Source organism: Salmo salar, chromosome ssa22, assembly GCF_905237065.1.
Source record: "Salmo salar chromosome ssa22, Ssal_v3.1, whole genome shotgun sequence".
NCBI classification, from domain to species: domain Eukaryota; kingdom Metazoa; phylum Chordata; class Actinopteri; order Salmoniformes; family Salmonidae; genus Salmo; species Salmo salar.
Genome location: NC_059463.1, coordinates 20,447,396 through 20,475,002, shown reverse-complemented (window position 1 = coordinate 20,475,002; position 27,607 = coordinate 20,447,396). Strand labels below are relative to the sequence as shown.

The 27,607-nt window shown below is 42.5% G+C and overlaps 1 protein-coding gene across 2 annotated transcripts; it reads right to left on the bottom strand.

Annotated features, from left to right (window-relative positions):
* Positions 1-8,805: 8,805 nt before the first annotated feature.
* Positions 8,806-12,177, bottom strand: LOC106583021 (fez family zinc finger protein 2). 2 transcript variants are annotated; one of them, XM_014166760.1, is made up of 5 exons: positions 11,999-12,177; positions 10,899-11,745; positions 10,469-10,603; positions 10,214-10,346; positions 8,806-9,486 (listed from the first exon to the last, which is right to left on the bottom strand). In XM_014166760.1, exons 2-5 carry the CDS (start codon positions 11,688-11,690, stop codon positions 9,224-9,226), a joined length of 1,323 nt encoding a protein of 440 aa, XP_014022235.1. In that variant the 5' UTR covers positions 11,691-11,745; positions 11,999-12,177; the 3' UTR covers positions 8,806-9,223. The 2 variants fall into 2 exon arrangements, with proteins under 2 accessions (XP_014022235.1, XP_014022236.1); XM_014166761.2 differs by lacking the exon at positions 11,999-12,177 and having other exon boundaries at positions 10,899-11,987.
* Positions 12,178-27,607: the final 15,430 nt, after the last annotated feature.

Sequence of the window (27,607 nt, the reverse complement as noted above, 5' to 3'; positions counted from 1 at the left end):
TACATTTTTTGGTGAAGCCTGGCTTCCTTTGGGATCCATGAGTACGCTCCACTGATGGGAGCTATTTTGAGTTGAGTTGTGTTGCATCCTGACCCTACTGTACCCTGATAATCAAGTACAGTCAGGTGGTCACAGATTGTTGGTGACCCAGGCCGCTGTACTGTTGTCTTGTTCCAGACTCGTTACTAGGCGTCAGTTGATGAGAAGATTCCAGAATGGGTAAAGGCCTACATCCTAGCAGTGACCCTAGCCGAACACCTAAACAACGGAAACAGAAAACCACACCCAGAGACCATTCCTCCACACAAGATAGGGCTCTGCCTACACGTCCTCTACGGAAACATGTCAAATGACCCGAAGTGGATCATGTAGAACATTGCTTTGGCTTTTGTCTTCATCTTATGTGATCAACAAGGAGCAAAGGAGAAACTAAAATAATTTGACAGTGACACTAGATTATAAGGTTATTGTGAGTGCCTGAGGTAAATGTTCTTTCAAAAAAAAACGACATTTGGCCATGTAGTGTCATATGGGATGTTTTCCTATGAGAATAACCGTATTCTTAGCATTGACAGTGTTGAGTAGGCATCATGTTGTTTTCCATATGTTTACACTACGGCAACTTTTTATGCACAGCCATTTTTACGGCTCAGGGTGAAGCTCAGATTTTGGACAACATCCAGGAGTTTTATTCTTTCCTATTACCTCTGTCTACATAATTACTGCTCTATATTGCAATGTTTACAAGTAACGCTCGCACGTTTAGTGTGATGATATTGTATGTAGCACTTTTAATCTCATTTCATCAGTATTTTATCTGAAACAAAGAATGTGGTGTTTTTAATTCATGGCTCATATCTGTCCACTAGGGGGAGGTAGAATCATAGATTTGGATAACAAAGACAAACTCTCCTTCAGTTAACCTCGGGTCATTCATCATCAGTCACAAAATAACTCAAATGTATTTGCATGTATTACCCATGTTATTTTCTAATGTATACAGTAAAGCACAATTAAAAATAAAATGAAAAATGATTTATTATTACAATCAATACTAATATGAATATTATTATTATTTTTGTTACCCCTTTTTTCTCACCAATTTCGTGGTATCCAATTGGTAGTAGTTACAGTCTTGTCTCATCGCTGCAACTCCCGTACAACTCGGGAGAGGCGACGGTCTCGAGCCATGCGTCCTCCGAAACACAACCCAACCAAGCCGCACTGCTTCTTGACACAACGCACATCCAACCCGGAAGCCAGCCGCACCAATGTGTCGGAGGAAACACCGGTCACCTAGCAACCTGGTCAGCGTGCACTGCGCCCGGCCTGCCACAGGAGTCGCTATTGCGCGATGAGACAAGGATATCCCTGCCGGCCAAACCCTCCCGAGCCCGGACGACGCTGGGCCAATTGTGCGTCGCCCCATGAGCCTCCCGGTCGCGGCCGGCTGTGGCAGAGCCTGAGCTCGAACCCAGAATCTCTGGTGGCACAGCTAGCACTGCGATGCAGTGACTAATATGAATATTATGATAAACCCCAAATCATTCATACTTTAATTACTGTTCCCCTTCTTGTTAAAGTTCAAGCAATGTACATATATGTACCCAAAAAACAGTTTTTATTATTCACCTGATTCTTCATCTATGTATGCCATTCACTGCAAAGTAAAAAAAAAAATGTACTAAGAAATCATTATTTCATTTTACTCATTTTAGTTTAGTTTATTAGTCCAGTAAAAATCAGTAGCTGACGCACACCCCAAAATGTTTGTAGAGGTGCTGACTAAGAATCAACTGTACAAAAGCAAAAAAGAAAGTTGCATAATATGCTCCCTGTGATGTAATATGTTTATCCATTAAATTGTTGGGAGCTTATCGAGTTTAGCTTATTAGCTCCTAATCATTATTTTTAGCACTTCATCACACAGTATATGCTGTGTATTAGGGGTTAAATATATTAGCCTGAGCCATTGAGCTAGGTTCTCTGGAATGTCTAAATCATTATATAGTAATTGAAGAGTCCTCTTTACATCTGAGCTACAATGTGATTGTGCCGTCTTTATTACACAAAGCCTCCAGAAGTACGTTCTGTGTCTGCAATAATTGCTTTTTTATTGTCCCTTTATTCAAGGCTAGTCTGAGGTCAGCCAGTTACCATATGTTCATAATACTCCATAGAAATGTATGTAAAATGACCCTTTCATTTCTGCAGAGCCATTAGGCTTGCGTAAACGCTGATGTGTGTGTGTGTGTGTGTGTGGGGGGGGGGTATAGTAGCCCATACTCAGTGTGACAAATGGTCCCATTTTTGGGGTTACAAATTGGTCATAACATGTTTCAGATTTTTTTCTCCCACCAACATAATTGAGGCTTCTGTTGAGATATTTGCAGCTAAGACACGGGCCGAGGTGACAGTGCTAAAGAGCTGCCGTGTGGATAATGAGAAGGTAAAGGGGACATAATGTGAGCTCTGATGAAGGCTGAAGTCTCACGGTTAAACGGGATGCAAAGACGCAGTGAGCCCTTCCACCTGCTTTCTGACTTTCAAAGCAGCACACACCACCCCTATGCCCACCCTCCTCCATCTCCCTCCATTCGGCTTTCTCTCCCTCTTCCCCTTTCTGTGGCAGAGATGGCATCCCTGATCCAGCCTAATTGCGATGATCAAACCTACGCTCCGTTGACACAGAGTGGCGGCTTGACAAACGTAATCATCCGGGTGGCCAGGGTTGGCAGCTGCCCTGCCGCCTCAGCTGGGACCTGCTCCTGCCCCCGAGGTCAGGCAGGCAGCAGTCGCCATGGACGGGGGCTGATGGGGGGGTGGTGGTGGTGATAGTGTTCGTTGGAGGGGTGGGTGTGGGTGAAGGTTTGGGGGGGCAGTGAGAGTGGGGGAGGGGGGAACAGGCAGAGAATTATCTAAAAGTGTTTTGAAGAGCACGATCTGGAGCCCTTCCAATTGACTAGCTTTGCATTATGTATTCTAATGGTTAAGGCCCTGAGGTGGATTAGCTACGGACACCAAAATCCTGTCACGCCCCCGGCTGGGGGACCAAGCCTCTGTTGCCAGGCCCTGCCAACCTCAGTCCTGACAACCCTCCCTGGGTCCCCTGACCCCTATTACCCCACAGACACCTGGGTTAAAGCCAGCCTCTCCTCTCAAGTTCAGCAGCAGGATTAGCAGCTGACAGAGGAGGTGGTGACCCCCTCCATCTCTTAGCATATGCATTTGAAACCGTATGATTACATGATTTGGGGCGTCTATTGAGGGCATGCTGAGAGGCTCCTGAGTAAATTAAAAGCAGAAAAGCACAATAACTGGGTAGCTGTCGACTTCAATTGATTGGATAATGGATAATTGTATGTTGTATTTTATTGAATAATGTGCTGCAAGTATAGTGAGTGCTGCACAAAAAAACAAAGATTTTGGCATCGTTTTGTTTTTCAATTGTTGTTTTTCTATCATTTTAGAACAGTTCATTCTAATGTGATTAATGTGACTATTACACTTAGTTTTTGGGACAGTTTTTGAAAACAACCCAATGTTAAAATGCTGTTTCTTGACATAACAGGGGGCTCCATACTGTACAATGTACTCCAATATTATTCCTTATCACTCCTTTGATCATGTCATGTCAACTCTGGTTAAGTGCATGCCCTGCCAGGCCTGTGCCTACTGTATCGGCTAAGAGAGGCGTTGACTGTGTTGTTCATGTTGTGGTGGATTAAAGACAAGTCTACATGTGGCCCACTAAAAGGAAGTAACACTGGCCTTAAGGGAGCCCCACAGTGTTCAGTATTGACTGGCGAAGCGTAAGTATAGTGTTTCCTCCTAAATGGACCTGAGTTATTTTTTTGTGCCAACATAATCATATACCTCCCTGTACTTCATTGGCTCTCTGTACTCCTTACAAATAAAGCTTTTGACACATACTTTTGCAGTTGTAGAGCACTTAAACACAATTAGCTTTCGTTTACGGGAGCTTGCCTGGAAATGTTTTCCAAGCTTGACGCTATTATTCTGAGACACTCCTGCAGTGTTTTTGTCCTTTTCAAAGTATACTTAATTTAGTAAAATATTGATTGTGCTTCATTTGTTTCCATCTCTTTTTCCACAAGCCTACAGATGTGGTAAGTGAAGTTATAACATATAGTTTTATTTGAGTGTGTACGACTGCAAGGATATGTTTATGTTAGTGTGTGAGAGTGAATTTTGTTGCCATGTTGTTTTTGCCTTTTCAACATTGATACTACAGAGGAAAGAAGGCATTCAATGTAAGTCCTGAACTACAGATTACTGTATATTAGACATAAAGGATTTTTTAAATGTTTTATCACATATGTATTTTTAACGGTTCTACCTATGAAAAAATGTGTGGAAGTCACAAAAGAAAGTTAATTTGTTTATCGGTGTTCAGTCCTTCCATCCTACCAACTGGTGAGAATGCTCATCTTAATGTGACACAACTTGTAGCATCTCATTATAAGGGGCCTTATTTGTGGGAACGGCTGCTGTGCATGGCTCTGGAGAAGTACATCATTAGCACTCGTGGGTAAGCACAGCAGTAGTGGACATTTCCCAGCAAGGCCAACCCAGGTCAAAGAGATTAGCACCGGACATCCCAGAATTAGTGATCCTAACCAACAATGAGAGCTCCTGATTTAATTCCACAAGAATAGAGCTCAGTCTCAGCAGGGTGCGATGGAAAACACTACTCATTTATTATTCATATATTTATGTATTTATAGCAATGTGTTAATATTCAATTGTATGTTTGCCTATTAATTTGGTATTGTTTATCTATTTAAATGTTTTTGACAGTGACCAAAATTAGTATTCACTCATGACTCCTCATGGAAACTAATCTCATTGCTGTCAGTGCATGTCAGAGTGGTGAGAGGCTGAGGCTGGAAATGTGGAGCGGATTGTTTGGGGGTCAGGGTTCTCTCCTTTTCCTCCCAGAGATGGAGGTGAAGGGAGTGGGCAAGGGGAGGGTCCCCTTCAGCTCCTTGGCCCTGGGCTCTGAGGGAGGGCGGGCGGGTGGACTGGTCCTGGGTGGAGGTCACTCTCTGGAGACTGACAGACAGTGATGTGATTCCAGCGGGGCAGAGCCCGCACTTGGCTCCCACAAGCCCAGCACCCACAGACCTTTAAGCTACAAAGCACCTTCTCCTACTCATGCCCTTGATGAGCCAAGATGTATCCAAGGAAGGGGTGTGTGTGTGTGTGTGTGTGTGTGTGTGTGTGTGTGTGTGTGTGTGTGTGTGTGTGTGTGTGTGTGTGTGTGTGTGTGTGTGTGTGTGTGTGTGTGTGTGTGTGTGTGTGTGTGTGTGCGCGCGCGTGTGCGTGTGTGCGTCGTGACCGTATTGATATCACATGATTGTGTAACGTGTATAGAAGGATTTTCATTAGATTTAGTGGGGAAAGTGCATGTTGACTAGTTTTGGTTTAGTTTTAATTAATGTATAACAAGATTGCAGTGTATGCATGTACACTCCAGTTTGCTGGTGTAATAGGCTAGGCTGCTGCACAAAAAATATAATTTTCCTTACAACTTTATTTATTTGTTTTTTACAATAACAATTCCTATAATATTGAATTACTTTCTTGGTGTCATATGTAAGCTTATGTTTCAATCCTATCATTTTCCAGTCGAGTAACGACTGCATATTTTGTGCAGCTAGAACAACATTATTGCTGACTGCCCTTTTGAACATTATTTAGAAGTGTCCAGAACATCATGTAGTTGGCTGGCTGAGTCCATCTTTCCAATACTATTCTCCAGGAATAGATCCAAGGACTTTGTCTGATGCTCATTAACTTCCCCCTTGGCATTTTAGAATGCGTCTTGTAAGCTCTTTGTGACAAGAGCCAATGCTTCTTATAACGAGGGGCGCAACCAGCGCGCACGCTCCTTTAGCAACGAAATAAATTGCTTTCCAAAATGATGGCGAGGGACGGTTTAATTAGAATTTCATTTGGGCTAAATGGGGGAAACTGGTGTAGTTAACATTTGGTGGACTTAATTGGTTCTTTTCTCTCCTCTTAGCCCTTAAAAAACGCTGCAGCTACTTCCGTTAATCTTCAATTTACAATCAATTGAATTGGCCGAACAAAAGTCTGGCTCTTCTTTTCTTCCTATCTCAGGCGAGCCTTTTGTGGCTTGTAAATGCCTCAATTTTGGGTGATCCTGGTCGTGTAGATGTACTCGATTGTTGACAGTTGATTAATGCGCTCTTGTGTCGGTAATCTCTCGTGCTGCGTTACATGTGCACACGGTAATGAGCTCCGTTGTCAATTAACATGTTTCTAGAACCCAAGCTGGTTGCTCAGATGTTTGAGAGGAAAGTGCAGAGAAAAGGACAACCCGGCTGCCTTTAGGTTGTTTACTCTCCAGCACTCTTTTCTCCGGCTTTGGACAAGACCGACACTCTTGCGCATAGCCCTGACGCTTTTCTCGACACAAACATTTCTTTTCAGAAACTCGCCCATGCATATTTTCCCAGCGATAGACTATTCCTAACAAAGATGAATGAATGAAGACTGAAATTCAATGTGGCTGAGTTGTAAAAGTATATATATAAAAAAAATGCCTACAAAACACAAATCACAGATGGTTTTCTCAGTGGCTTGTAAAAACAAGTTTAATTGGCAACACTTGACATACTGGGTTAACTGTTGATTATTCGGCCTGTCAAACTGAACCCAATAAGGTTGTAGGTGTGGAGTGTGTGGACATGTTCCAGAATGTCCGTGGAGGAGGGGGATGACAACTTGATAGCGTTTCCTAATTATTGTTTAATTGGGCATAACTGACCTCGTGATATCCTAGCTGGTACGTTTGTGTTGGAATTTGATTATGAACTTTTTCTGAAAAGGCCAACCACCTATCCGCAACTTATTGACTGTAGTCAAATAAAGTTTATTATTTGAGAGTGCTCTGGAATGTTTGTAGAAAAATGGCCTAGGCATACATACAAATACAAAAAGGAGGGAAAATAACAAAAGTTGTTAGGCCTATACATTTGAGAAAGTTGTTATTCTTTTCATAGCACAATTAAAGCCTTTTAAAAACATTTATGATGCAATATGAAGTGGCTTTCTTGAATTGACATTGAAAACTCCGTAGCCTAACCTGGAATTACCCACAATGTCTGGAAATTACGCAGGCGTGTTCAAATTATGATCAACGCCAACAAATAAGGGTGTGAAATATCAAACAGATATGCCAATCAATCAATTAAATGTATTAATAAAGATATTTTTACATCAGCAGATATCACAACGTGACTATACAGAAACCCAGCCTAAAACCCCAATGAGCAAGCAATGCAGATGTAGAAGCACGGTGGCTAGGGAAATCTCCCTGGAAAGGCAGGAATTTAGGAAGAAACCTATAGAGGAACCAGGCTCCGAGGGGTATCCAATCCTCTTCTGGCTGTGCTAGGTGGAGATTATAAGAGTGAGTACATGACCATTAAGGCCAGACCGTTATTCAAGATTTTCAAACGTTTGTAGATGACTAGCAGGGTCAAATAATAGTAGAGGTGGTTATAGAGGGTGCAACAGGTCAGCACCTCAGGAGTACAATGTCAGTTGGCTTTTCATAGCCGAGCATTCAGAGGTAGAGACAGTAGGAGGGGGGCTCGAAACAGCAGGTCCGGGACAATGTCAGGGTTCCATAGCCGCAGGCAGAACGTATTGAGCATACATATTGAACAAGAATGTGAACCTTTAGGCTATATAAATGTCTTGGTCGATGAGATGTGACAAAACATGTGCATTTGCAGTGCATTTAACTTAAAATATCGGGGTGGCAATATAAAAATAATGGTTTTGGAAAAAACACACTAGTTATTATATTCTGGTCTTTGGAGCAGCTTGCGTGTGAATTACCGGGAACAGAAGGGACCAGAGGTGAACAAGCCATTCAACTGGTAATATTAGCCTTCTAACCGGTCCCTGGGCATGGCGCGTAATTACTAAACGTTCTAATTGGGAGGCCGAGATTTGGGAGCACGCGCCCATCTCTCATCAGAATTTATGTTAGCGCGCAAGGGTAATATTGTTCCAGGAGCCGTGTGCAGAATAAGTAATCCTTTATTAATGTTGGGCAGATGAGGACAGGGGTGGGTGATGTGGCCAAGTGCTTCATTATTCATATTCTGATGAACACGTCTTGCTCCGAAGCCTCCCCTCGAGGGCGTTTAGATGATTAATGTAATTCGCTTTCAAGAGTCCATGTTATATCTAATAATTTGTGCCATTACACGGAAGTCAAGTGTAGCACCACTAGAGTCTTGCCTCTTGTCTGGCAAAAAAAATGTTTGCACTGAACTCATTCAAGTAACAGAATCAATGTATTCTTACCAGTTGGCTAAGACTAGTCTACTTAATGGGGCTAGTTAAACAGTTGCGTGCAAAGCTTTTCTGTGTAGAAAGCAAACATCTGGATATTTGATGAAATGGCCTATATCAGATGTATCACTGTGTTCACAATTTATTGGTTGGCAATGCAGCTTGATATGGAAGACGTCTGAAATGTTGGCCTATTGCAATTTAATAGGAGGCAAGGGTTATCAAATGTCAATACAATTCCGTTATCATATATGTTATAGCCCTTTTCAAATAATTGACTAGCCTAACTCATATATACATTTACAATATTTTTCCGCAAACGTTCTCCAAAACATTTGATTTCGGGATACAATTGTATTTCCTACTAATAAATGGCAACCGTTGAGATGGTTAAACATTCCATGTTACATTTACATTGCAATTTATAAAAATGCGCCCACGGTAAAACACTTTTAAATAATATTTTATTTTCCTTTTATTTACAATTCGATTTTCACACGTTATGCAATGGGGAAATAAAAACGATGTACTCCTGGGTTGAGCAAATAGTCATGATTTCAATCATAAATGTTTAGAACATTAATCCATTCAGGGTCAGATTTACTGCAGTGCAACAGTACAAAATCTACATCCTCATTATCATACTTTTTTAAATCGAATAATAAAAAACCTCAAACACACAATGGTCTTTAATCAGTCTATCAAGTGTCTCAATGTTTTTTATGCTTTATAGTTTTCCGTCTTTTCACAATTTTTGATAAATGAAAACTGGAGAGAGAAAAAATTATAGAAATGTGTACTGGTGCAGTCATAATAAACTGTCAATTTAAGTGTTGAAGGAGACTTTCCAAATCCAATGAAAAACTCAGCTTTCAGGTCCCCTGGAAGAATCGGTCGATGCAGATATAGGCCTACATGAATTATTGTCATGTAACTTCCGTATGTGTTTTTTCAGGTCAAAGTTTCTGCAGAAGCCTTTCCCGCAGGTCCCGCACGTGAAGGGCTTTTTGTCGTTGTGCGTGTGCATGTGGAAGGTTAGGTTGTAGACCTGATGGAAGGCCTTGTTACAGATGGAACACTTGTACTGTTTCTCTCCGCTGTGCGTCAGCTTGTGGTTCTTGTAATTTCCTGAAATTGAAAAATGTAATGACTAAAAATGAACATCGCGAATAAAATGAACAACATAGACGAAAGGGAACACATTGAGTTCCTTTTTTTCTCCTCCAGGTCAATAGTTCATCATTAAGTTATTCTCCACAAAGACGCTCCATTCTACAGCCTTCATTAATCAGCGCTTTGTAAGTCCAAGTCAAGAAGTTGTCAAACTTTGTCAAAATCAAACGCAACAACAACTGAAACCTGTCGGATTATAAACCTGGGAAAGGTCTGTCTCTTGACCCATGGCGAATGTAAGCGCATTGTAGGGAGAGTTAGTTAGTGTAAAGTGACATGTCCTATTTAGATTGATGCTTCAAGATCATCAGAGGGCTGCACTGGGAATCCATTTTTACAAATAGGCTTCTAAATAATAATTGTGTACCTTTGCTGTTACTTTTGGACCTAATCTTATATCATTGGGTTATAACTGCGATATAGAATCACAACCATCATCGCTATTGTCATACAATTACTTACTGTATGCTATTTAATGAATATGTGTCTGGGATATTAATTTCATTCATAATGCAGTCTGAAAATCATATGATCGGGAAAATGTTACTATGGTGTTCTGGTGTTATCTTAATCTCAAAACATAGCCATGTCACCCCCCCCCATTATGCATGTTTGTGTAAATATATGCGTACGAGGACATATGATTTATATTTTGAAAAGGGTTTTAATAGTGAATAATTACCTTTCTGATGAAATCCTTTCCCACAGAATTCGCAGACGAATGGTTTGTACCCGGCATGGATTCGTATGTGAGTGTTCAGCGTCGAACTCCTGTTGAACGCCTTCCCACACTGGCTGCATTTATGAGGCTTTTCCTGGAAAAGAATGAACAGAAATCCTTATTAGGCTACTTTTTGTCAGCAATCATGATGGAGTTTATAATACAGTCATATATAATTAATAGAGTTATAAACGAGTGAAATATGATATGTCTCACCTGCGTGTGGATGATTTTGTGTCTGCACAATGTACTGGCCTGACGGAATCCTTTCCCGCACACTTTACACACGAACGGCCTCGCGCCTGTGTGCACTGGCATGTGTCGTGTCAAATTATAATGAGCATTGAACACCTGCAGAAGAAAATAAACAATCTCGTTTTTACTTTTCTTGCTTTCATTTGTGAGGTGTTTTGATTATGTGAAATGAACAATTCAGCTTCAATTTAATGTCAAAATAAATAGGGAACGTCTATTCTTGCACACATCTAAAATAAGTTAAATAATGAGTAATTGTCTAGGCCTATATGTTTTTGTTTAGAGGAAATGTAAGTGATTTGCAAATCAAATAATAAACAAACTAAACGAAAAATAACAATTGCATCATTATTATTTTTTACCATTCGTTTTACTTAATGAAATAATTTACCTTTCCACACACTTCGCAGGTGAAGTTTTTGGGTTTTCCGTCCATGGAGCTGTTGTTGAGCTTGCTGTGCGCTTTCACTCCATTTTTCTCCGAGCTCTGGTTATGGTTCTCCTTCACTATCTGGTCGAGCTGACCAGGAAGATGCTCCTTGTGTGGGTACTGAGGTGTCGGAAACTTCTCGGCGGAAGCGCTGGCGAGTTTGGCGTTCTCCAGCAATAGCAGTTTCTGGTGCGCACTGCGAGAAGCCTGGGCTTGAGAGTTGGCCAGGGCGGAGGAAAACAAGTGTCCGGTTAGCAGCTCAGACTGGTGATAAGTAGAGTCCAGGTAGTTGAAATAGTAAAAAGAGCCGTTGGTGGGCATCGCCACCGCCTGATGGATGACCTGGGGTTTAATCACCCTGCTCCCCGGTAATATAGACTGCTTCAACCCCGAGTCCGTTTTGCAACACATCCCGCAGTTGGCTTTGCACATCGCCGCAGAAGTGCATAGTGTTCCTCTGAAATTAGCTTTCCAAAATTCGGAGTAGTTCATCAGAGCCTTGGCTTGTAAGTCATAGCTAAAAGGTTGCAGGGGGATCATGCACGGTATAGGTGAGCAGAGCCCGAGCATCTTCCTTCCCCCCGAAGACTCCACTCCTCGCCGCTGATCCAAATTGCCTTTCGGTTCCGAGGTCTTGGACATGATCCGGTCAATCGAGAAGGCCAGCGGCTTTGGGGCGGCAGACGCTCCATTTCTACCGCTGTCGTGTCGTGGGCAAGACATCACCGTTCCAAAGGGGAGAGAACTTGCCATGTTGTGTACCGAACTTGTTGTGAGGAGCAGCCGACCAGCCGCCCTGTCCTCGCCTCTTTAATTCCAGAAAAGACAGGACACACATCAGTTTAATAAGCACCTTGGTATTACAATGTCACTCATTTGCATTTAAATGGCCATCCCTGGAACAATAGCGTCCAGGGGTACCAGATTAATGCTCATTAACTAGTACACACAAAATTAACAGGACATTATAGAGCTCGTTAGGGAAAAGAAAAAGACAAAAAGCAGCGCGTTCATTCCTATTCAGCACCTCTGAGAATCTGATAGTCAATGTTGAAGTTTACCTTTTAGTAAAGCGACAGCAAATGTAGCCTATTCGGAGATAGCAGCGTGACTGCTCTGTCACATTTTGGAAGCGGGCTTCCTCATCAGCGCGAGATCACTGTCTTTTGCATTTAGTTGACGTCACATGAACTAGCTTGTATTAGCGTGACATGGAAACGCCATCACCAGGCCTGTCCCTTCTCCCGCGGCCCACTTATATACTGCCATGGGGTGGTATGCACGACAGTTATTACAGATGATTAATTACGTCTCCATCCTCAAATCCTCCACCTCTTACCACCAGCCATTCTCTAACCGAATAACTATGATGTATTTCTTTCTCGAAAATAAGAAAAAGATGAACTCCATTTGATAATAATAATTTTAGCAATGTGTTTGTTATTATTTGTTGGCTCCATATTATTATTATTATTATTGATGGTATTATTATTATTTGTTTGTAGTTCTTATTGTTGTTGTTATTGCGTAACTACACTCAATTAGGCCTACTGTTTTTAGGATAATAGGCTACTATTCTGATTTGATTCGATTTATTTCAGGCTACCATGTTTTAAATGGGAATATCTGCAACTATTAGGCTACCCAGTGAATTAGACAATGCAACTCATTTCCAGATGTTATGCTTCTGATTATGCTAACATTCACAATTTCAGAGGCCTATTATTCAGACTCAGAGGTTGTTTAACTTGATTAACAATTTGGGTCCTCCGGTTTGACCAGTCTCAATTTTCATTGCGAGTTGCTAATCCTTGGAGATGGAATAGCTTTTTCATGCTGGTTTATAGGCTACTTACTATTTGTATAATTGAGAAGGTCCAATTTTCACCTGTTTAAGGAGCAGATTGCAAGAGCAGAACCTCCCTCCGATCCTATTAAACGTTTTTCCTTCTTCACTTATTCAGAAGAACCAATTTTCCAGAGCGATTCAGAGCTCAGCTCCGAAAAAAAACATCTCTTTCACTTTTAGCTACTAAAGCACTGCGTGGAACCTGGTTTTGTGTTTTCTGAAATAAAGGGAAGGATTAAAGGGGGAAGAAAGGATTTAGCCTGGCCAGAGGTAGACAGAAAAATGAAAAGGGCTCTTTTTAAACCAGCACAAAAAGTTTGCTGGAATCCAGAGTTTTATGTGCTTGCTACAATGACCAGTCACCCCCGAGTCATTGTTCATAAGGACCAGCTTGAATTCATTTGTTTGCAGACGATTTCACCTGAGACTCACAACAAATTATTACAAAAAGAGATTCCAAAAGAACTTTGCAAGTTCACACACACAAGAACGGCGTTTCTTTATTATTGGTTTGTAAACGCTTTATTGATGTTGCTTATTCAACCATTTCGACCATGCCATTCTCAAGTTCTCTCTTACCCTTTGGAATGTAATAATTCGAGTGTGGATAAGTTAATGTGGATGTCCTTGAGATAATAATACTCAAGGAGATGTTAGTCTTTCTTGGGTGAATTAATGGGAAATGTGAACTGAGATCTACTGCTTTTGTGTCGACTTTATTTCACAGTTTAAATTGAGGGACAAAAACGTGTTTAAGTTAGGATACTGACCCGTTAATTTCTCTGCTCTTTTTGTTTGTGATTGTCATAACGCAAATTCACTAGACTAATAAGTGGGCCTGACATTACACATGTACAATATATCGACAAAATATACCATAGGCCTACATTTTCACAACAGTCTGTTTTTACTGAGGGGCAAAAAAGTGTGTAGGCCTGCGTAACCAAGACCTGAATATGTAGCCTAATTCCATTTTAAATTCAGTTACACACCTGCAACTTTAGCGCGGAAAGGTTTAAATGAGTGCAAGTAGGCCTAATTCCACTTATATGTAAATGGTGCAACTCTATTTTCAGTTTATTCAGGCACAATTACCGGCTCGTCCACACAATAAACATTGATCCTATTGCTGTAACCTTGGCCCACTATGTGGGATTAACACGTTCAGCAATTAGCTCAGGCATCGATTTAAAGTCAAATCTTGCCTGTTTTAATTCAATGTATGTAATGTATTTTTTATTCAATAACTGTGACGTTTATGAAGGATATTCTCATATTCAAAGTAGACAGACTATTAGTTCACAATTATAAGCATAATATTGAAAAGATAAGGTAGGCCCAATTATGAATATCTTTCAAACCTATTGGCTTCTTTTATAGTGTCTGCAATTTAAACACACACAGAACCTTACTGACATTCTCTCTTCTTGGTATTAGCTTCAGTGACAGACAGTGGAGGGAAAGAGATGAGAACACCTTGGTTCTGTTGACTCTGCAGGAAGAGAAGTTTCCGTGGTGACCTGTCACTGAGAGTTGGCCCTGATGCCACAAGTGTCCAGAGAGACCATGTCAGCATGGTTCAGTGTTGCCTCACAGAATGTATTATGTATGTTTGTGTGTGTGTGTGTGTGTGCGAGCATGTGTGTGCATGCTCATGTGTATGTTTGTGTGTGTGCATGTGTGTGCATGCGTGTGTGTGTGCAATGTATTACCAATTTAGGGTTAGGGTTGGGGTTGGATTGGTATTCCAATGTCCCTACAGCTGTAGTACTAACCGTATACTTAAAAATAACCCTAGCCATAACCCTAACCTTAACCCTAACCCTAACCCTAACCCTAACCCTAACCCTAACCGTAACCCTAGCCCTAACCCTAACCTTAACCCTAACCCTAACCTTAACCTTAACCCTAACCCTAACCTTAACCTTAACCCTAACCCTAACCCTAACCTTAACCCTAACCCTAATCTTATGGTGGACATCAGACATTATACAGACACCGACACCCACACGCGCCCACCCACCCATGCAGGGACACAATTTATCAAACACACCTTTCCCGAGCATTTACCTAACCCAACCCTAACCTGGACAATCAGATTTAGGAAGGTTTAAGAACTCAGACTGGTTTTAGCCAGCATCCTCGTACCATTAGGCCTATGCTAACCGATTTAGAAAAAAAATCATACAACTATAGGCAGTGTTAATGCAACACCACAACAAGTTGAGTCTGTCATTGGCTCAACGTTTTAAGTCTCCCGGTACCCACCTGCTGACCGGCAGTGGTGACCACACTCTCCATTATTGGTGACACAAAGGATGAAAACTTCCACCATGGTCTTAATGTAAGGAAATGGAACCACAGGGAAGCACCCATGAGCAGAACTTGTCAGTGAGCTCGTGCACCTTGCTTCATTAGGGCTATGTTTGCCGATGTGTTACATCAGAGAATCACATGACCAGCATGTCACCCAACAGCATGTACTGTGGTCACATGTGGTAATGACGTGTTTAATCTCAAAGGACTATTTATATTTTCAGAATGAGATAGGGCCACATCAAAGGGTCATAGACTGTGATGAGCCACACATTCTTTTGAACCACTGTCAAAGCTCATGCAAAGGAAATTGTAATCAGTATACCAGCCATCACTGTCTTGAGATGTCTTAGGTTAAGAAACATAGTTGAGACGTCTACAGACATTTTGAGACACAGAGACTTGTTGAAGACATCTTAAATCATTAGGAGATATGTTTTCCCAGACATGTCTCAAGATGTCTCAAGATATCTTCACAAATATGTGTTAAGAAGTGCCAAACCATGGTGATGGCATGGTTTATATCTGCTTTGTTCTTTTATATAAAATTGCTCAGAGGAAAACCAAGTGTCTTGGGAAAAGTTTGCAGAGGAAATGCCAACGAAGAGGAAAACATTGTCTGTCAAAGCGATGCAGCGTTCCTGTGCTGTGGACTGGCTTTTTTAATGTATTCCTGAGTGAGTCTTTTTGTCAGCCAGTGTTTGTGTCCTGAAGGCCTCCTGAGTTCCTCTAGCCTGTCAGACCTCCTGCCCCTCACCTGCTCCTCAACACGACCACCATGCGGCCTGTCTGTTTGCCTCTCTTCATCTACAGAACACTCCAACACGCACGCGCACGCACACACACATGCACACACATGCTCTATTTGTCACACACATTCAGCGTGCCCTATTCAAAATACGTAAGGCAGCCTTTTAGCCCACATTTCTCTCCACCCACCTTCGTTACTTCTTTTGTCACATTTGTCATTGGTGCCACTTTTACTCAGTGCCTTTTAAAGTCCCCCACCTCCCTCCCCCATCCTTCTATTTTTCTGACCCCTTATCCAAGTGCAGGAGGTTCTCCATACTGTTAGTTCTGAATAGCCCATAGCTTTTCAAAGCACGGGGCAGCCTTGCCTTTGATGCTTAGAGCAGGGGAGTGAATGGCAGAGCAGGACAATGGTGAGGAGGCCTGAGAGAACAGAGCATGTATGGCCACCTGAGAGGCCTTGGTTTGCCCTGCTGGCTGCCGCCCACTCTGCACAGACCCCATGTGTCTGCCAAAATGAAAGTGATCGACAGCAGGTTGAAGGGAGCGTCCCCTCCGGGCCAGCTCTGAGTCTATTAGAGCCATGCAAGGCCCAGGTCTACCCAAGCCTGACTCAGGCCAGCCAACGCCTACCCAGGCCCATCACCAGCACTGAAGAGGACATCAGAGCAGCTTTGCATGAGGGCTTATCTGCATTAGCATGTTTGACTGTAGGCTAGAGGACAGGTGCAATGGAACAGATTTTTTATTTTTTTATTTCAGCTTTATTTAACCAGGTAGGCTAGTTGAGAACAAGTTCTCATTTGCAACTGCGACCTGGCCAAGACAAAGCAAAGCAGTTCGACACATACAACAACACAGAGTTACACATGGAATAAACAAACATACAATCAATAATACAGCAGGAAAATCTATATACAGCATGTGCAAATGAGGTAGGATAAGAGAGGTAAGGCAATAAATAGGCCATGGTGGCAAAGTAATTACAATATAGCAATTTAAACACTGGAATGGTAGGATGTGCAGAGGATGAATGTGCAAGTTGAGATACTGGGGTGAAAAGGAGCAAGATAAATAAATAAATACAGTATGGGGATGAGGTAGATTGGATGGGCTATTTACAGATGAGCTATGTACAGGTGCAGTGATCTGTGAGCTGCTCTGACAGCTAGTGCTTAAAGCTAGTGAGGGAGGTAAGCGTCTCCAGCTTCAGAGATTTTTGCAGTTCGTTCCAGTCATTGGCAGCAGAGAACTGGAAGGAAAGGCGGCCAAAGGAAGAATTGGCTTTGGGGATGATCAGTGAGATATACCTGCTGGAGCACGTGCTACTGGTGGGTGTTGTTATGGTGACAAGTGAGCTGAGATAAGGCGGAGCTTTACCTAGCAAAGATTTATCGATGACCTGGAGCCAGTGGGTCTGGCGACGAATATGTAGCGAGGGCCAGCCGATGAGAGCATACAGGTCGCAGTGGTGGGTGGTATATGGAGCTTTGGTGACAAAATGAATGGCATTGTGATAGACTACATCCAGTTTGTTGAGTAGAGTGTTGGAGGCTATTTTGTAAATGACATCGCTGAAGTTGAGGATCGGTAGGATGGTCAGTTTTACGAGGGTATGTTTGGCAGCATGAGTGAAGGATGCTTTGTTGCGAAATAGGAAGCCGATTCTAGATTTAATTTTGGATTGGAGATGTTTAATGTGAGTCTGCAAGGAGAGTTTACAGTCTAACCAGACACCTAGATATTTGTAGTTGTCCACATATTCTAAGTCAGAACCGTCCAGAGTAGTGATGCTGGACGGGCAGGCAGGTGCAGGCAGCGATCGGTTGAAGAACATGCATTTAGTTTTACTTGCATTTAAGAGCAGTTGGAGGCCACGGAAGGAGAGTTGTATGGCATTTAAGTTTTCATTGTCATCATTAGCTGAGAAAAGACGTTTCGGGACTGGGGAGAAAATACTATAAAATAACACAAAAAAACAGGAAAGATTTTCGGTGCAAAATGTCCAAATTACATGAGTTTGACCGGTTGCAAGGAAAAAGAAAGCTGTGAAAGTGACCCAACATGTTTCTGATGAGATATCTGAAAGAAATGTTAATGCTGCATGAGTTCTTATTTAGGCAATGTGAGTTATAGACCTAGAGTCAGTTTCCAGATTTAAGTTTCTGTTTAACCCATCTAAACTACAGTTCCCTTGACATGCCATCGGCCTATTTGAAGTCCCATCTTGTGACTGTGGAATTTGTATAGCGCCTCACAATCATCACACATAACATAGCCGGCACTGCTCTCATCGTCTTATAGCATATTTTCCAAACATTGCTTTTCTTTCTCCATTCTCTTTATTTTCAACTCTCCTTTCGCAGCTTTTGTCTTACTGAATTGAACTTTGACAATGTCCTTTTTTCCTCTGTGGATTGATGTTAACTTTTTCTGCCCATTCCCAAAAGCATTATTTGACAATTGGCTGTGTAGTCTATTACATCAATACTAAGTTCCATAGGAATGCCCCAGGCCTGTGCTCATGGCTACTGAGGCTCAAACATGACTCAAACCATCACCAGGCCTCACATCTGAGCCACGAGCCAGGCTTAGACAGACACTCATCCCTAGATATACCAGGCGGTGTCAGAGGAAAGCCCTAAACATTTTCAAAGACTCCAGCCACCCAAGTCATAGACTGTTCTCTCTGCCACCGCACGGCAAGCAGTACCAATGCACCAAGTCTGGAAGCAAAAGGAGCCTGACCAGCTTCTACTGTACCCCCAAGCGATAAGACTGCTAAATAAGAAGTCCAGGTAGCTATTTGGTTAACTATTTAACTATACTGAACAAAAATATAAAACGCAACATGCAACAAAGTCAAAGATTTTACTTACTTACTTACTTTACTTTTTAGTGTATAAATAAATATTTGGTTCACTCTCAGGCTACAATGAAACAGCAATTACCACATTATACGTTTTGGCTTATATGCCTTCATCAGTGCTGTATAAATTAATTAGGACACAAGATGTTTTATTGTCACATACACGGGATAGGGGGCGGCATAGAGCAAGGCAGTTAACCCCCAACAACAACTGCTCCCCGGGGGCCGATGACGTCAATTAAGGCAGCCACCCGCACCTCTTGATTCAGAGGGGTTGGGGTAGAAGACACGTTTCGGTTGAACGCATTCAGTTGTGCAACTGACTAGTTATACCCTTTCCCTAGGTGCAGTGAAATGTGTTGTTTTACAGGGTTAGCCATGGTAATACAGTGCCCCTGGAGCAAATTAGGGTTAAGTGCCTTCCACAAGAGTACATCGACACCACTACGCCGCCTGCTAGGCTGCGACACACCTGGGATGTGTTCAGTTCGATTCAACGTTTGCTATGTTGCGTGGCGGTTGTACTGAATGACACGTTTCCCCAAACCGTTCTTGAAAGTTTGCTCCGTTTGGTGGGTGTGGCGAGGTCTGGCATGAAGCAATGAGTGATGTGAGTGACTGAATGCATAGATTCCGCATGTGTTTCTCTGCTTATTAATAAAAATGTGATTTCAGTCTTCATACTTGAATATTCCTTATACCCGTCATGAGGTTGCTACAACCTAGCCTATGAATGAAAGTTTCCAATGTAGATGCACACAGGTCGAGAGAAAGATATGAGGTGACAGACAGTGGCACATGGACAGACAGTGACACATTCAATACCTCCTTGCACAGTCTTGCCTGCATCTAGCTTATCTACGGAGTAATCATTAGTTCAACAGTTGCAAACAAGAGTTTCTATTAGACAAATTCAGGTATTTTTATCCTTGTTTCAGTTTCTTACGTTTAAACGCTTTTCAACAAAATCGGTGGAATGAATACACCCCTGATTACGCGTAAACACGGTTCACTTTCATAGCAACCACGTTGTATTCCTTCTCGCCTCTATGCAGTCTACTCCTCTCACCTTTTCCCTTCATTTGTGGGCTTCAATGCACAAGCTAAACCATGTCATAACCGATACACACAGACTACATCACTGTCCCCATATTAGCTAAAGTAACATCCTAGTCAACATAGCTAATAGAACTCATGCGTTAGTAAACCTGCTAAAATCATGCAGTAAAGTTAGTGTATAGTCAGTAAGCAGTTTAGCCTTGACTTGGATGAGTTCCAGTGTTGTATTGGATAGTCATTGCCAACTAGCTAACATAGCATCCCTCTGTTTGAGCCGGGTGTTTTAGTAGGCTAAACTAGCCAGCTGCATTTGCTAGCTAAGTAAGTGAAACTGAAATTGAAAAAATAAAACTCTGTCTCTTGCTTCTCCTTTATTTTTTAATAAATTAATTTGTTGAAAACTGTTGAACTATTGTCTTTCTCTTTCTTTGAGTCAACTACTCACCACATTGTATGATCAGCAGTGCAAGCTAGCTGTAGCTTATGTGTTCAGTACTAAATTAATTCTCTGATCCTTTGATTGGGTGGACAACATGTCAGTTCATGCTGCAAGAGCTCTGATAGGTTGAGGGTGTCCTCTGGAAGTTGTCATAATTACTGTGTAAGTCTATGGAAGGGGGTGAGAAACATGAGCCTCCTAGGTTTTGTATTGAAGTCAATGTATCAAGAGGAGGACTGAAGCTAGCTGTCCTCTGGCTACCCCATGTTGCTAACCTACAGAGTGCTGTTGAGGCTACTGTAGCTCTTCATTGCAAAACAGTGTATTTTAATTAATTATTTGGTGACGTATATTTTGTATAGTTTTATCTAAAAAGGATCACTTTTTAAAATGTTTTTCACAAATTTTATTTTTATGAAATTCACTGACGAGGATGGTTCTCCCCTTCCGCTTCCGAGGAGCCTCCACTGGTGTGGTTCGATGTGGCAGTTAGATGTTTGTCGCCCATGAGACACTATAGGAACAAAGCCAGTAATCACTTCTTCAAAATAGTCATCGGTTGAAGAGCATGCATTTAGTTTTACTTGCATTTAAGAGCAGTTGGAGGTCACAGAAGGAGAGTTGTATGGCATCGAAGCTCATCTGGAGGTTAGTTAACACAGTGTCCAACAAAGGGCCAGAGGTATACAGAATGGTGTCATCTGCGTAGAGGTGGATCAAAGAATCATCAGCAGCGAGAGCGACACCATTGATGTATACAGAGAAGAGAGTCAGCCTGAGAATTGAACCCTGTGGCACCCCCATAGAGACTGCCAGAGGTCCGGACAACAGGCCCTCCAATTTGACATACTGAACTATATCAGAGAAGTAGTTGGTGAACCAAGCGAGGCAATCATTTGAGAAACCAAGGCTGTCGTGTCTGCCAATAAGAATGTTGTGACTGAAAGTCGAAAGCCTTAGCCAGGTCGATGAATATGGCTGCACAGTAATGTCTCTTATCGATGGCAGTTATGATATCGTTTAGGACCTTGAGCGTGGCTGAGGTACACCCATGACCAGCTCTGAAACCAGATTGCATAGCGGAGAAGGTACGGTGAGATTCGGAATGTTCGGTAATCTGTTTGTTAACTTGGCTTTCAAAGACCTTAGAAAGGCAGGGTAGAATAGATATAGGTCTGTAGCAGTTTGGATCTAGAGTATCTCCCCCTTTGAAGAGGGGGATGACCGCGGCAGCTTTCCAATCTATGGCAATCTCAGACGATACGAAAGAGAGGTTGAACAGGCTAGCAATAGGGGTTGCAACAATTTCGGCAGATCATTTTAGAAAGAGAGGGTCCAGATTGTCTAGCCCGGCTGATTTGTAGGGGTCCAGATTTTGCAGCTCTTTCAGAACATCAGCTATCTGGATTTGGGTGAAGGAGTAGTGGGGGAGGTTTGGGTGAGTTTCTGTGGGGAGCGCAGGGCTGTTGACCGGGGTAGGGGTAGCCAGGTGGAAAGCATGGCCAGCCATAGAAAAATGCTTATTGAAATTCTCAATTATTGTGTATTTATCGGTAGTGATAGTGTTTCCTAGCCTCAGTGCAGTGAGCAGCTGGGAGGAGGTGCTCTTATTCTCCATAGACTTTACAGTGTCCCAGAACATTTTTGAGTTTGTACTACAGGATGAAAATTTCTGTTTGAAAAAGCTAGCCTTAGCTTTCCTAACTGCCTGTGTATATTGGTTCCTAACTTCCCTGAAAAGTTGCATATCACGGGGGCTATTCGATGCTAATGCAGAACGCCACAGGATGTTTTTGTGCTGGTCAAGGGCAGACAGGTCTGGAGTGAACCAAGGGCTATATCTATTCCTGGTTATAAATTTTTTGAATGGAGCATGCTTATTTAAGATGGTGAGGAAGGCACTTTTAAAGAATATCCAGGCATCCTCTACTGACGGGATAAGGTCAATGTCATTCCAGGATACCCCGGCTAGGTCGATTAGAAAGGCCTGTTCGCTGAAGTGTTTTAAGGAGCGTTTGACAGTGATGAGAGGTGGTCGTTTGACTGCAGACCCATTACGGATGCAGGCAATGAGGCAGTGATCGCTGAGATCTTGGTTGAAAACAGCAGAGGTGTATTTGGAGGGCGAGTTAGTTAGGATGATATCTATGAGGGTGCCCGTGTTTACGGATTTGGGGTTGTACCTGGTAGGTTCATTGATCATTTGTGTGAGATTGGGGGCATCAAGCTTAGATTGTAGGATGGCTGGGGTGTTAAGCATGTCCCAGTTTAGGTCACCTAGCAGCAAGAGCTCAGAAGATAGATGGGGGGAAATCAATTCACATATGGTGTCCAGGGCACAGCTGGGGGCAGAGGGTGGTCTATAGCAAGCGGCAACGGTGAGAGACTTGTTTCTGGAAAGGTGAATTTTTAGAACTAGAAGCTCGAATTGTTTTGGTACAGACCTGGATAGTAAGATAGAACTCTGCAGGCTATCTCTGCAGTAGATTGCAACACCGCCCCCTTTGGCAGATCTATCTTGGCGGAAAATTTTATAGTTAGGGATGGAGATTTCAGGGTTTTTGGTGGTTTTCCTAAGCCAGGATTCAGACACAGCTAAGACATCCAGGTTGGCAGAATGTGCTAAAGCAGTGAATAAAGCGAACTTAGGGAGTAGGCTTCTAATATTAACATGCACGAAACCAAGGCTTTTACTGTTACAGAAGTCAACAAATGAGAGCACCTGGGGAGTAGGAGTGGAGCTAGGCACTGCAGGTCCTGGATTAACCTCTACATCACCAGACGAACAGAGGAGAAGTAGGATAAGGGTACGGCTAAAGGCTATAAGAACTGGCCGTCTAGCACGTTCGGAACAGAGAATAAAGGGAGCAGGTTTCTGGGCACGAGAGCATAGATTCAAGGCATAATGTACAGACAAAGGTATGGTAGGAAGAGAGTATATTGGAGGTAAACCTAGGCATTGAGTAATGATGAGAGAGATAGTGTCTCTAGAGACGTTTAAACCAGGTGATGTCATCGCATATGTGTGAGGTGGAACAACATGGTTGGTTAAGGCATATTGAGCAGGGCTAGAGGCTCTACAGTGAAATAAGACAGTAATCACTAACCAGGACAGTAATGGACAAGGCATATCGATATTGGGGAGAGGCATGCATAGCCAAGTGATCGTAAGGGTCCAGTGAGTGGTTGGGCAGGCTGGGGACACGGCGATTCAGACAGTTAGCAGGCCGGGGCTAGCAAGCTAGCAGTTAGCAGGCCGGGGCTAGCAAGCTAGCATAAGGGCCTTAGAGAGACGTCACGATGGGGGAAAGTCTGTTTTTGCCTCGTCGTGCAGTGACGTCGATAGACCAGTCGTGGAAATAGTAGTGTTCCAAGTAACAGAGGGGTCCAAGTCCAATTGGCAAAATTCGTATAGTGGTCCACGAAACTGGCCGATGGATCAGCTAACAGTCCAATATGCTCTAGATAGCTAGCAGGCCACGGTTAGCAGAATGGGCCTTCAGGGGTCGTCGTGCGTGAGGGGCCTGTTGGGATCCTCAGGCAGATTATGTCGGTATTCCAGTCGTGAAGGATTGGCGGGGTTCCGTGCCCCGTACCGGCAGTAGAAGGGTTCCGGATATTGTAGCCGAGGAGTGGGCTTCAGGAGTAGTCCAGGAGCCCTAGCCGGGAGATGGGTCAAGCATGGGCTAGCTCCAGGCTAGTTGGTGCTTGCTCCGGGACGGAAACGTTAGCCAGGAGTAGTCAACTCGGGTTGCGGTTATCTAGGTTGAGGATTTAAATTTGATGCATTTGACTGAAGAGCAAGTAAGGTTGCCATAGATTCAGGGCATCATTGTGTACGTTAGACAGTAGACTATTTATTGTTATGTACTTTGTTTTCTTCAGTTTCTTCATCATCCCAATTCAATAGTTTTTCTAAACCATTTCTGACCATTGTAAGAACTTGTTGAAATACTATGATATGTACAACATATTTGCTAAAATGACCAATGGAGGGCATCCAGAGTGGCGCAGTGGTCTAAGGCACTGCATCGCAGTGCTATACTGTGCCACTAGAGATCCTGGTTTGAGTCCAGGCTCTGTCGGAGCCGGCCGCGACTGGGAGACCCATGGAGCGACGCACAACTGGCCCAGCGTCGTCTGGGTTAGGGGAGGGTTTGGCCGGCAGGGATGTTCTTGTCCACTAGCGACTCCTGTGGTGGGCCGGGCACACTGACACGGTTGCCAGGTGTACGGTTTTTCCTCTGACACATGGGTGCGGCTGGCTTCTGGGTTAAGTGGGCATTGTGTCAAGAAGCAGTGGGTTGTGTTTCGGAGGATGCACGGCTCTCGACCTTCGCCTCTCCCAAGTCCGAACGGGAGTTGCAGCGATGGGACAAGACTGTAACTACTAATTGGATACCACGAAATCGGGGAGAAAAATATATAAAAAATAAAATGAGCTATAAAATAAAAATCTGTCTATCAAGTGATTAAATTTTAATAACAGTGGGATTGGCAGCCCCAGTTCCTCACTGTGATCCTGTTGATCCCCATATGGGCTTACTGTATGATCAGACAGCAAGAACATCTCTCTGTAATACGCTGCGCTGATGTCTTGACTGAACATTGTGTGAGATTGCTTTAAACTGTAAGCTACTCTTTTCATGGAAAAAATATACAAAATTAATCAGTGGGGTTGTTTTTCCCTTCTTAAGGCTCAGATAAGAAGGTTATGGAGAGGTAGTAAAACATGTGGCTTTGCTACAGCCTTTATTAAATGGATATGACATCTACCTGCTCTGTTAAATAACAGGCAATTCCAACACTTCTGACACGCAAATTAACAAAAATACCTCCCCCAAAAAACAGAAGCTGTTCTGAACAAACGTTTGAATGCAGCAGCCCATTTTTTTGTGTGGGTATATATAACAAAATGCTTGCTTAAAATAAAGTGCGAAGATCAATGGATTTGGTAGCCCAATTGTTTATATTAAGGTCGTTAACTTTTTCCTCTTACAATGTTCTTGTTGTTGTTATTATCCTGTGATGTCATGTCTGAGGGAGCCTGCTTTGCCTGATATGGGGGCCTCAACTGTCAGGACACCCCACTGCTTGTGCTCCAACCTGGTCTCAGAGCATTTCATATTATTTTGAACGTAAATCTGAAACACTCCATTTAGTATGATATGTTACACTTCGTATGGTATGTATTAATTTGTCAATGTCCATCATCCATTTCGTATGATATGTTACTAATTGCAATTTGTACAATATGTTACGAATTGCAATTCGTACAATATGTTAAGAATTTGGAAAACATACAATATGTTACAAATTCAAATTTGTTATGGCTCACATTAGCTAGGTGGCTAATGTGAAAATTTAGCTAGCTGGCTAATGTTAGCTAGGCTAGGAGTTAGGGTTAGGGGATAGGGTTAAACTTAAGATTAGGAGTTAAGTTAAAGAGTTAAGGTTAGGGTTAGGGGAAGGTAGTAAGTAGTTGCAAAGTTGTTAATTAGCTCAAATGCTAAAGTTGTTTGTGATGAGATTCATTGTTTGGGCTAGGTCCCTTAGTTCAAGTGAAAGGAAATCTTAACGCTACAGCATACAATGACATTGTTCACAATTCCAACTTTGTGGCAACAGTGCTCTTGTGGCTGAATGGAAGCAAGTCCCCGCAGCAATGTTCCAACATCTAGTGGAAAGCCTTCCCAGAAGAGTGGAGGCTGTTATAGCAGCAAGGGGGAAACCAACTACATATTAATGCCCATGATTTTGAAATGAGATGTTCGATGAGCAGGTGTCCACATACTTTTGGTCATGTATTGTATTTAAACGCCGGCCCTTGTAACCCCTCATCTCCCCCTCCTCCTGTCACAGTGGTGTCCTAAGAAAAGAGTCTGAGATTAGTGTGTTGGATTAAAGCTTTACTCATCTTGAGAGTTTATAATACAGTCCAGAAGGAGATTGGAAGAATGGCCAAAGATGATATACACTTTGGCAGATCTCTTCCATCAGATTAAAAAAAAAGAAAAATCAGGGACAAGATGACAGATATCAGGGGGATTAAATATAATAGTCACGAATTAAAAGAAGACCGCATATTTTTAATTATGTCATAGAAGAAGGGCAAACAACAAATCCTTCTTAGAAGAATTGAGAAAAACAAGATTTATCCCCAGTATTGTGGGAATGGGGTGATCCAAAACAACAACAAAAAACAATCTTGTGTATCATTCGAGAACAAGGCTATGGTTTGGTTGAAGGGTGACAACATAGTTTGTCATTTTGGAGAACTGACAGTAGGAATTCATTGTACTGTACATTCAATATTTACATTATAACAAGTATGTATAGCTGCTATAGGTATCACCTTTTGCTAATCCTTATACTCTAATAGGCATCTGTAAGGTTTCAGTTCAGCCTTCCACATTCTAACATACACATTCTGAGATTCATCCAGAAGTGGATTAGAATTGATAAAGTCCTGGTGAATTAGGAATTTATGAGAAGCAGGGGTGTTTTATGGCATTTTGTATTCTCCTAGTGCAATGATTGTCATCTCTGATTCCTTTTCATATCAAGTGCTAGGGGGAAATTTGAGGAATGAAGAGCCGTGCCATTGAGCAAATGAGACTTCTCATCCCTGCAGACATTGTGGTTAAACTCAAGACACTATTTCACCAGATCATACTTGTGGGGGGGTGCGTAGGCACAGTCAGACAAACGAGAGAGGCTCTACGCGGTAATGTTCTCCCTGGGACTTGATTTCTGACCTAATTGTGGGAGCGTAGGCTACGTTTCTATGGACGCCCATCTCGTCTGTTACCTGATATAGGAATAATCGACAGCAAAGGCCAAAATGCTCTAGCTCAACATCCAATCTAGCATCTAGGGTCCTCCGGATATTATACATTTAATCAGCACATAAACCCAGCCGCGATGCAACAATTTTGTGAGGGAGAGGACAGCGAGATGGATTAATAGGCCTGGAGATTTACGCAGGCACGATCTGTGCTGCTTTGGTTTTTAAGCTTCAATCAGGTTTTAAAATGAGGATGATAATGGTATTCAAATAAAATATTCTCAATTGACCATCACAGCAAGAACTGGCCCAAGTCTCAACACTGGAGCACGCAGCCTGGTCTCATAGACTAAACGTAACATAGTATAGTACATTCGGGACACTCAAATCAGTATTATATTTTACGTTTGGTATGGTTACATAAGACAGAAGGTTATTTAAGGCAAAAACAAAAGTTGGGTGGTTGATGGGGGTGTGCGTATAATCCGAATGTTTAGTTTATTTATTAAATTCACTCCCTGTACTTGCTTCCCGTTTATTAGCGTATACTTTACAACTGCCAATGTTTGTCTATGGAGATTGCATTGCGGTGTGCTCAATT